Raw genomic sequence first — 12,286 nt, 5'->3', positions numbered from 1 at the left:
AGTTATAGTTATACTAATATAGTTATATTAAATCACTATAACTAATACTAATATATAACTATACTAATAGGCTAATATTAATACTATTAGACTATAGTATATTAAATGTATTACAAATATATATATTATATAGTCTAATATATAATATATTTGACTATAGTTTATTAAATATGTTACAAATATATATAAATTTTAATTATCATTTAAAAAAAACACATTGAAATTTAAAATTAATCAAATATTAATTAAATAGAAAACACCAAACGGCGCCGTTTTCCCTACAACTAAACTCTAAAATTGTCTGTCTCCAAGCTTTCGCCTCTCGTCTCTCACTTCTCATACTACTGCTACAGCTCTCGCCTCTCACTCTCTCGTCTCTGACTCTCTACCTCTGCCTCGGCTCAGTAACTCAGTCCCTCATCTCTCACACTCTCATCTCTCGCTCTTAGTAGGGCTATACAGAAACCGAAGCCACTAGCCGCCATCGACGCCAACTGACCGGCCACGCCAAGAACAGGTGGAGAACCGGTCGGCGTGCAGTGAAAATTTAAAGAAACCGACATTCAGTGGTTCGGTCCCGGTTTGAAGCTAGACCGGACCGCTGAACCAACCGATATAATAAAACCTTTATTTTTTTTAATATACCCTTATCGAAATGCACCGTTCCACTTAAGTTTAAGTGGAACGGCGTCGTTTTAGTTAATAAGCATTACAACAAATAATGGAAACGACGCCATTTTATTCAAGACGTAAGTAAAAATAAATAAGTCTGAAACAATGTCGTTCCACTTAAACTTAAGTGGAACGGTGTCGTTTCGAGACGAGCCTTCTTCTTCCCCAGCTTATTCTTCCCGAATCCAATCTCTGCAACTCTCTCTCTCTCTCTCTCTCTCTCTCTCTCTCTCTCTCTCTCTCAGTAAAACCGCCAGAGAACCGACACCAACCGAGAACTGCCTTGATCGGTGTGCTCCTCCCCATCGACAGGTTACGGTCGGTACCTCTCCCATTTTTTCAGACGTCAGTCGGCGTCGGTTTTGCCCAAAAACCACTCCGACGACGTCGGTTTTCACCCCTAGCTCTTAGTCTCAACTCTCCCGTCTCTTACTCTCTCGTCTCTCACTCTCACTCTCAACTCTCCCATCTCTCACTCTCTCGGCTCTCAACTCTCTCGTCTCTCACTCTCAACTCTCCCGTCTGTCATCTCTCAATCTCTCTTCTCTCAACTCTCTCAGCCCCTGTCTCTATGCTGATCTGCCCCCTTAACGGTAAGTTTTTTCTTTTTTTTAAATTACCTACTAGGATTTTTGTTATTGGGTTTTGTGATATTAGGATTTTTGTGATTGGGTTTTGTGATATTGGGATTTTTGTGAATCTGTGATTGGGTTTTCAGTTTTGTGATATTAGGGTTTTTGAATCCAAAATTTAGGATTTTTTGTGATTGTGTTTATTATTGTGTTTGTGATATTAAGATTTTGTGATTGGGTTTGTGAAATTGATTAGAATGTAGTATTATTATGCCCATGATAAACATGTCGTTTGCTTTGCACATAAAACTCGAGAGAATGGAGTAGCCCATCATCTTTTCATGCTTGCATTGACGAAAACATTATAATTCTCTATAAAATTGAAGGCATTGTCTTCTGAAAGGAAGGGAAAAAAGAAAAGAAAAGGTAGTGATGGTTATCAACTTATATAATTCAGTACCAAAATTCTCCATATGGAGTAAATCTATAATCTGTGACCTATTTGGGAGTTGGCTCCTCATTTGTTCTCCCGTATTCCGGTTTTGGCTCATAAGATCCTTGGTTAGCTCCCTTGTTATTGTAGACACACATGTCTTTGAGTATGTCTTTCATAAATTACTGCAGAAAGACAAAAAATCAGCTCTACAATCATATGAGAGATAACACAGACAAGAACAATAAATACAATCATATGGCCTATAAAAATCCAGTTGGTTTCCCATCAACCACTCTCTTTGCCAAGAATAAAGTTTTCCTCCAAAATGGATTACAGGAAAATCATCCAACTAAAGTTTATTGTATTTTCATGTGCTTGATAATGGATTAAAGGAAAATCATCCAACTAAATTTTACAGGTCTTTGTATTTTTAAATCTGAAATTTACTTTGATTGGGTTTTGTGATTGGGTTTGTGAAATTGGGTTTTGGTGATTGGGTTTGTGAAATTACATTGATAGGATTTTGTAATTTTTCTACTTGAATAACATCTGTGTAGTGTGGCCTGAAATTAATGTTTATCAATTGGGATTGAGGATTTGAATAAACTGTGAAGGCTCAACAATTAATGTTTATTTTTGTTACTACAGAATCACACATGGATCCTTCAAATGGAACAGAAACACACGGCAATATTCAACCTACAATGGAAATGAGTCAAAGGACTATGGAATCAATGGCGACTAATGATCCGTTTTCTCCCAAATCTAATGTAAGTAAGCCATCTATTGGTAGGAAAATATCAGTAGTTTGAGATTATTTTACAAAGATTCATACTGAGGATAAGCCGAAACCTAGGGCTTCATGTAACCTTTGTGGGATGACTTATGCTTGTGATCCTAATATAAATGGCACCAAATCAATGTTGGGGCATTTGGAAGAAATATGTAAGAAGTCTCCACTTAGGAAAGTGGATAGAAACCAATCTATATTGGGTTTCCAGTCTGGATCAAGTAGTGGAGGGCTTGTACCTATTGTTTTTAGTGTTGAGGTGTGTAGAGAAGCCTTAGCAGAAATGGTGGTTGTTGATGAGCTTCCTTTTAAACATGTGGAAGGGGAGGGTTTAAGAAATTCATACTTATTGTGCAACTTAGATGGAATGCGATTCCATCACGTGTAACGGTTACAAGAGATATTTATAAACTTTATTTGAAAGAGAAAGACAAGCTGAAAAGTGCTCTTAAGGGGCAACGCATTTGTCTAACCACAGATACATGAACATCCGTGTAAAATTTTAACTAAATATATCTCACTGCACATTTTATTGATGAAGATTGGAACATGCACAAAAAAATTATCAATTTTTGCAAGGTTGAAAACTATAAGGGTAAGACACTAAGTAAATAAATTGAAATGTGTTTGCTTGAATAGGGGAGGCCCAAAATATTTACAATTACACTTGATAATGCAAGTTCAAATAATGGGGCAGTTTCGTATCTCAAAAGAAAGATAAGGAATAGAAGGGATACGATTTTGGAACATGAGTTCTTGTATATGAGATGTTGTGCTCATATCTTGAACTTGATTGTATGGGATGGGTTGAAAGAATATGATAAATCAATTGCAAAAATTAGAGGAGTTATGAAGTATGTAAAATCATCCCCACAAAGGTGGAACACACTTAAGCAATGTTGTGACAGTGAGAACATTACTTGTAAACGTGGTGTATGCTTAGACGTAGCAACCATTTAGAACTCCACTTATATGTTGTTCGATAGGGCTGAAAAGTTTCAAAAAACATTTCAACGGCTAGAGGATGAAGATCCGGGATATGTTAAGAGTGTTGGGGAGGATGATGATGGTGTTAGTGAGTTGGGTAAAGGAGGGGCATCTAAGTTAGGGCCTCCAACCATGGATGATTAGGATAAGAATAGGTTGTTTGCAAAATTTTTGAAATTTTTTTACAATGTAATATTGCTTTTCTCAGGGACCAATTATGTCACTTGAACATTTTTGTATTTGAGCTAGCAACAATTCAAGGGGCAATTAATTTGGAGTGTATGGAAGGGCCTCATAATTTGAGGACAATGGCATTTAGTATGAAATCTAAATGTATGAAGTATTAGGGAAATATTGAAAAAATGAATCTTTTGTGTATGTTGGGTTGGTTCTTAATCCTCGGTATAAAATGCGTTGTCTAATATATATTTTTGAAGAAATATATGAGGATAATAGTTCAAAAGTTCTTATGTTGGTGGATCAGGTCCAAGATGCCTTGACTCGTTTATATGATAGTTATTGTGATAATGATGAAATTAATGTTGGGGTACAAGATCAAACCATGAGCCAATCAAGCGAGAGATGGGCTAGTAGTACAAGTTCAACTGCTGGGGTAGGTCAAGGTGATTTTAGATCATTAATCCATGCACAAATCAAGAAGTATTTGGAGTCGGAGAACTCTTTGGAGACTAAATATGAATTGGAGAGATATTTATGTGAAAAATGTGAAGAAGAATATGTGAAATTCGACTTGTTGACTTGGTGGAAGCTTAACTCCATTAGATACTGCGTGCTTTCAAGTGTTGCGCGGGATGTTCTTCCAGTTCCGATATCTACAGTGACCTCTGAGTCAGCTTTTAGCACAGCAAGTCGAGTACTTGATCCTTTCCGCAATAGTCTATCTCCACTTATGGTAGAAGCCCTTATTTGTACACAAAATTGGTTCTGTTTTTCTGCCCCGATTAACATTCGCACTTTAATGGATGATGTTGAGGAGTTTGAGAAAATTGATACAGGTATGTAACATCATTCACCTTTTCTTTAACTATATTTAAAGTGTAAATTATATTAGTAATTTGTTTTAATTATTATGCTTATTTTTTTCTCCTTTTGTGTAGAGCTTAGGGAAGACTTAGGGAGTTCTTCAAGACCTACTTCTTTAGCTAGAAATAATTAAATTTAAGGTAGGTCAACTTGTATACCATCTTTTCTTAATTTTTTTTATTATTTAATGTAATTACTAACTTTTTATTAAAATTAATTGCTTGATTTATTTTTATACAATTGCAAGGATTGTTGAAAGGACTATTGGAGTTGGTGGCTTGGTCCATAGCTATTGAAGTTTTTTGTTGGATGTTCCAAGTTATTGTAATTTGGACTTGTAATTTGTTGGACTTTTAGACTTGTAATTCAGACTTTTAAGTGTTCGGACTTGTAATTTTTTGAACTTGTAATTTAGACTTTTGGACTTGTAATTTGTTGGACTTTTAGATTTCTAATTTAGACTTTTGAACATATTTTATTCCATAGACTCATAGTTTTGTTGATGTCCATTCTTTAATTTCTTGTGACTACTCTAAAAAATATATGTGTAAATACTAAGTACTAAGTTATTTCCTTTAACATGCAAGAACTTGTTATAGACTTGCAGTGCTTTGTTTAATGTATGATGTGTAAATTTTGTATATTGTATCAATTGGACCATTAGTCATAGACTCATAGCAAATAAAACAGTTTATTGCAGATTTTTTTTCTAGATTTTGTAGTAGTTATATTTATAAGTTTGTAGCAGATTTTTTTTAGTAAAGCAGTTTTTTGGAAAGCAGTTTTTACTAAAACAGATTTTAGCTAATCAGATTTTTTGTAGTAAAGCAAATTTTTTATTGTAGTTTTTAGTAAAGCAGATTTTTTTAATAAAAGTTAAAATAGATTTTTTTAATAAAGGTATAAAACAAATTTTTTTAAATCAGTTTTTTTTTTTTTTTTTATAAACAAATTTTTAATGACAAACTATGAAACGTACATTTTAAAAAAATCGAAAAACTGGACCGAACCAGACCGAAAACCTGTAAAACCTGAAGTACCGGTTTAGGAGGATAACCGATGCATAATCGATTTTGAAGAATACAAAATCGGTACATACCAGTTCGGTCCTAGATTGATTTTGTCCAAAACCGAACCTGACCGGACCGGTTACACCCCTAGAGTCAACGTTCGCCCTGAAAGACCTTCTTTCTGCATAGATAACATATCTGCAAGATCACCTACAAACATAACCTTCACAAAGCCTACTTTTCAAAGAAAAATCCAATTAATTTTCTACATAGTTTTTTTTTACCCCATTTGCCATATAGGTTAACTGTATCAATTTTCTGAAAATAACATAAAAGCCAAAACACAGTTGATAAAAAAAGTAAACAAAATTGGAAGGGAAAAGAAAACCAAATAGCCAAAAAAAATTCAGAAACCTCAAAACTATACAGCGAAAAAAAAACATTATATTTTTCACAAATCCACAAATCACATAATCCAACACTACACATGAAAAAAACTGAATTTAAAAAACAAAAAACAAAACAACACTGCATCATAAAAACAAAACTACAACACTGCATTATACCTGAAAAATTAATTTCACACAATTCAAACTCTATAGAACAGATTTAAAAAAATACCTCATCATGGAAGAAAAGAAATACAACACCTCATGATAAGAAAGCAAAAAACAGAAAAGCCAAAACATAGTTGATAAATAAAGCAAACAAAATTGAAAGGAAGAAAAAACCAAACTGCTAAAAAAATATTCACAAACCTCAATCATACAACGCAAAAAACCATTATATTTTCCACAAATGTGCAAATCACAGAACCCAACACTACACGGAAAAAAAAAAGGAATTATAAGAAAAGAAAAAACAGAAAAAGTACCATTAACGATACAACCAAAAAATTAGCTTTACAAGATGAAAGGGAAAAAGCCAACATTGCATTATAAAAACAAAAAATACAACATTGCATTATACTTAAAAAATTAATTTTGCACAACTCAAATTCTATAGAAAAAAATTTTAAAAAAAATCTTATCTGTACCAACAAAAATCAACTTTACAGCAAAAATGCAAATTCAAGATTGCATATGTAAATCACAAAACCAAAAACAAAAACCAACATTACATTATGAAAAACAAAAAGATACAACACTGGATTATAAGAAAGATTATATTTTCTCACAATTCTATAGATCACATATAATCACAAATCTATACCCAAAACAGAGGACTCACAAACCCAAAAGATACCAACAAACATTTAACAGCATAAAAAAATCAACACAAAGAAGCTATTTTTTTAACAAAAAATATCAAAAACTGAGAGTATTCAAACCCACAATATACAAACAAATATTTAATTGCATGAAAAAAAACCCCAACGCTAGATGATTAAAAAAAAAAAGAAAAACCAACATTACATTACAAAAAAAAGATACAACACTGAATTATAAAAAATATATATATATTATCACAAATGTATAGATCACAGATAATAACACAACCAAATACAAACTTTACAATACTGCATTATAAAAAAGATTATATTTTCTCATCAACATATAAATCACACATGCAAAAATAGCTACAACTCAGTTGAAAAAAATACAAATGACACAAAAAAATCTATCTTTTCACACAAAAAATATAGAAAACCGAGAAAATGTAATCCCAAGACCAAAAAAAATACAAAAACCCCTAAAACCAACAAACATTTAACGACATAAAAAAAAAAAAAAAAATCAAGAAGCAATTTTTTTTAGCAAAAAATACCAAAAATAGTGAGTATCTAAACCTACAATATACAAACAAATATATTTAACTACATTAGAAAAAACCCCAATGCTGGATGATAAGAAAAAAAAAACCAACATTACATTACAAAAACTCAAGGACTCGCAAACTCAAAACATACCAACAAACATTTAACAACATAAAAATAAATAAATAAATAAAAGGCCCAACTCCCTACTTGCTCAGCAAAAAAAAAAAAAAAAATACTAAAAACAAAGAGTATCCAAACCCATAATATATATGAACAAATGTCTAAGTGCATGAGAAAAAAACCAACGTGAAAAAGCTAAAATCTTTGAGAAAGATATAATTTTTCACAAAAAATACAAAAAAACCACAACATACAAACCCATCAAACACAAAAAAACTCATGGAAACCCATGAAAAAATACACATTCTCAAAAAAATCTAAAAAAATACACAAATCCGAAGACAAAAAGTGAACAAAACCATGTAAAAAAATTAGTTTTCACACAAAATACAAAAAAACCACAACAAATAAAAAAAAATGAAGAATATACAAACTTAGATCATACAAACCCACGAAAAAATATTTTCATAAAAAATACAAACAACCCACAACATACAAATGAACAACATATCTCCATATCTGAAGAGAAAAAATCAACAAGACCGTGCAAAAAAAAAATTGACAAAAAAAAAATCAAACAACTGACAATATACAAACCCATTAAACAATATATGTTTTCACCAAAAATACAAATCAACAGCAGGAGAAAAAAAATCACAGAACAACCAAGTGCATGTAAAATCTCCAAACCAATGGCATGGGAAAAAAAAATCTCAACCTTGCACAGAACAAACTTGAAGAGACACCAAGATAAGTTAAAACACAGAGAAGAGGGAAGACGAAGAGAAACAGCCAACATAAAAAGTGAGAGAAAGCGGAAGGAAAAATAAAAAGAAAGAGAGAGATGCAGAAAAGGTGAAGAGCAAAAGATAAACGAAAAAGAGAGATGCAGAAAAGGTGAAGAGTAGAAGATAAAAGAAAGAGAGAGAAGAAAGAAGGCTGTTGAGGGAAAAATGTGTTAATTGGCATATTCTTGTGAAAACCTATGTAAAGTTGAGTTGTAACAAGTGTTGATGCATTGGTACATGAAAAATATTGAAGTGTGCTCAACATGGCTCGACTGGCGCTCGACTGGCGCTCGAGCGGAACCTTCCAGAGAGGTTCGCTCGATGGGCGCTCGACATGGGGCTCGAGCGGAACCTTCCAGAGAGGTTCGCTCGATGAGCGCTCGACATGGCGCTCGAGCGGAACCCAGACAGAGCGGTTCGCTCGAGGTGAGCTTGACGTGGCGCTCGAGCAGAACTCATCCAGAGTGGTTCGCTCAATGTGATCTCGACTCAGCGCTTGAGCGGAACCCAGACATAGTGGTTCGCTCGAGGTGAGCTTGACGTGGCGCTCGAGCAGAACTCATCCAGAGTGGTTCGCTCGATGTGCGCTCGACGTGGCGCTCGAGCGGAACCCATCCAGAGTGGTTCGCTCGATGTGTGCTCGTTGTTGCGCGCGAGCAGAACTCATCCAGAGACGCTCGCTCGACCTTCGCTCGACACCTCGCTCGAGCGGTTTCAGAAGATAACGTGCGCTCGACCTTCGCTCGACACCTCGCTCGAGCCAATGTTCAAAGACAACCTAAAATTCATGTTTTGGGCGCCGTGACTTGCTGGGACTATAAATAGAACAGATCATTTCTGTTCTGTGGTGTGGAAAAACAGAGCAAAACCTTAAGTGTTTCAAGAGCCAAAGAGAGAAACCTATTCCTCACCTTGTGAATCTCTTTTGGACAAACACAAATCCACCACACCACTCTCAAGATCAAATCTCATTTAAAGTCCATTGAAGTGGACGTTTTGTTGGCCAGAAGGTTTCCGGAGCTGCTGTTGATGCAGAGATCGAGAGGTTCTCGTGGAAAGCTATAGAAGGTCGGAGTTCCGACACTACATGCGTGTAGAGAACGAGTGGGTCACTCGTGATGTTGCAAGCCAAGTTTAGGAACTACAAAGGTTTTGTGAGTGTCTCTAAATTGGTTGTAATGAACTTTTTCTATAGTGGATTTTAGGTGGTGGCTTACACCCGGACTGGTTTTAGAATTTGAAGACGTTCTTCAAATGAGTTTCCACTTCGTGACCGAATCCTTGTGTTGATTATTTGCATGATTTGTGTCATCTTTTATTTGCTTCTTGCCATTAAATTTTATTAGTCCACATAATTTGAACTGCACCTATTCACCCCCCCTCTAGGTGTTGTATGGGATAAAACCACTGCTTTTTCAATTGGTATCAGAGCGGGTTCACCCCGCTAGGATTCAGTTCTTGAGTGTGTTCCTGATATAGTGGTTTAAATGGATAAGTCTCAATCTCTCACATCACCACCATATTTTGATGGAAACAACTATACTTATTGGAAAGTCCGAATGAAAGCGTTTCTAAAGTCTGTGGATGAACGAGTGTGGGTTTCCATAACAAAAGGATGGAGAGAACCAGTTGTTATCATTGAGGGAGTTCAAACTCCCAAAAGTGTGGATAATTACTCTAGGGATGAAATAAGTGAGTGTGGTTGGAATAACAAAGGCCTGAATGCGATTTTCATGGCTGTGTCCCAGGAGGAGTTCAAGCTAATCTCCATGTGTGAAAATTGTAAACAAGCTTGGGACATTCTTGAGGTTACCCATGAAGGTACCAAGGCTGTTAAGAATTCTAAGCTTCAAATGCTAACCACAAGTTTTGAAGAACTTAGAATGAAAGATGATGAAACTTTTGATGCCTTCTATGCCAAACTCAATCATGTTGTCAATTCTAGTTTTAATTTAGGAGACAAAATCCCTGAGAATAGAATTGTGAGAAAAATTCTCAGATCTCTTCCTGAGAGATTCCGTCCCAAAGTCACTGCCATTGAAGAGAGCAAAGATTTGGACAATATGAGAATTGAAGAGCTGGTGGGCTCTCTACAAACCTATGAGCATACTCTTCCTGTGGATAAGAAAAATAAGTCCATAGCTCTCAACACTATCAATGAGTCATCTGATGAGTTGTCCGATGAGTTGGCTATGAGTGACAAAGAAGTAGCCTTTTATGCTAAAAAATTCAGGAAGATGTTTGTATCTAGAAATAGAAAGAATTGGGGAGATAAGAAGAAAATGTTTGAGAGAGTTAATGGAAATTCCAGTTCAGGAAACAAGGAAATGAGCTCTAAGAAATATACTAGAGCCACCAAAGACAGGGTACAATCTGATATTCAGTGTCATGAATGTCATGGTTTTGGGCACATTCGCTTTGAGTGTGCAAATTACAAAAAGGCCATAGAGAAAGCAAATGGTGCGTCTTTGAGTGATAATGATTCTGAGACAAGTGACTCTTCTAAGAGTCCCTCTCCAAAGAAAAATCGCAACTACATGGCATTCACTTCTTTTGTTGGTGGCCAAAGTCACAGAAGTGAATCAACGTCTGAAAATGAGAGTGTATCCGGAAGTGAATCCGGGGATGATGATGAGTTGGAGGAAATCTATGAGAAGTTGTACAAAGAATGTGTAAAATTGAGGAAACTCAATAAAGCACATATTGAGAATATAGATATTTGCAAAAGAGAAAATGAGGATCTCCAAGGTAAATTGAATGAAGCCAATTGTCTAACCGATCAGTTGCAAAAGAGGAATGTGTCACTCGAGGATAAAATGAAAATGCAGGGAAGTGAGTTGATTTTGTTAAACGATAAGTTGAAAAATTTGTCTACTGGGAAACAAAAGCTTGACAAAATCCTAAACTCAGGAAAGTCCTTTGGTGACAAGAGAGGTATAGGATATATTGAAGGGAAATCTGATGTGGCTTCAACTTCAAAAATCCCATACAAAAGGGTAGGAAAAATAATGTTTGTTCCTGCTTCGAATGAGAATGGCAAACCTCAACTTTTGAAAAAGGGTAAGAAACCCCTACATGTGCAAAAGCCTGTCCCACCTCCCAAGAGACAAGGAGCTCGCAACACAAGCCCTATATGTCATCATTGTGGGAAGGTTGGTCATGTTAGACCAGATTGCTTCAAGTTAAAAAATCATCATGCCCCTACTTTCTCTAAAAGTAGGATTGTCTATCCTTCTAAAAAGAGTAAGAAGTTCTTGAATGCTTCCAGGTATGTTTCACCTTCCATGAGACATGAAGTTCACAAGGCAAACCACGTTTGTCACAATTGTGGTAAGATTGGTCACATTCGACCAAACTGTTTTGAGGTTAGGGACCATCCTAAGAGAATTGAAAAGCCCTACTCAAGAAAAGGGCATCAAAACTTGTGGAGCCAAGTCATGGTCTTGACCAAACAAAATGAGATTATCAATGTGAAGTTAGACCAATTGACTACTAGACAGAAGGTTGATAAGGTGAATCATCCAAAAGTGAGACAAGTGTGGATGAGAAAGGGGGAGGAGCAGACCAGACATGGTATAGACTGATGGTCATGCATTCATGCATTTTTTTTGTTGTATAGTTGTTCTTCATTTTTGTTCTGTTTGTTAAAAGCATGTTGTGTGTGTTCCTAAAAAATCATGAATAATGTTTTGCACTTGCGTGGGATAAAGAGTGTTCGTGATGTCAATTCTGAAAATTTTAGGTACTTATATCTTTTGAAAATTGTATCATGTACCGTTATAAGTTACAAAGGTTTAAAACATATGTACTATTTGTAAGTTGTGACCTGCTTCACACACTACACTTCCAGCTCAAACAATTGTTGTTTTGCCACCAGTGAGTTCTTGGGGAGGCAATCAAAGATGTAAGGGAGCTCTACGTGTATACAGAATTGACCACGGGCTAGATGACCTCATGATTATATATCAAAATTCTTCCTATGAAAATTCTCTAAAAATAAAAAAAAAATAAAAATAAAAAAAAAAAGGAAGGAAGAAGAAGAAGAAAAAGAAGAAGAAAAAGAAAAAGGGGTCATATTACTCAATAGGCCAATCCTAATGCATGAATT

At 35.2% G+C, this 12,286-nt stretch overlaps 1 protein-coding gene across 1 annotated transcript; it reads left to right on the top strand.

Annotated features, from left to right (window-relative positions):
• Positions 1 to 9,665: 9,665 nt before the first annotated feature.
• On the top strand, positions 9,666 to 11,762 carry LOC118348497. The gene has a single exon (XM_035690328.1). The coding sequence runs from the start codon at positions 9,666 to 9,668 to the stop codon at positions 11,760 to 11,762; it is 2,097 nt and encodes a 698-aa protein (XP_035546221.1).
• Positions 11,763 to 12,286: the final 524 nt, after the last annotated feature.

This window comes from Juglans regia, chromosome 1, assembly GCF_001411555.2.
Source record: "Juglans regia cultivar Chandler chromosome 1, Walnut 2.0, whole genome shotgun sequence".
Taxonomy (NCBI): Eukaryota; Viridiplantae; Streptophyta; class Magnoliopsida; order Fagales; family Juglandaceae; genus Juglans; species Juglans regia.
The sequence above is the reverse complement of the archived record's forward strand: the minus strand, read 5'-3'. Positions and strand labels throughout refer to the sequence as shown.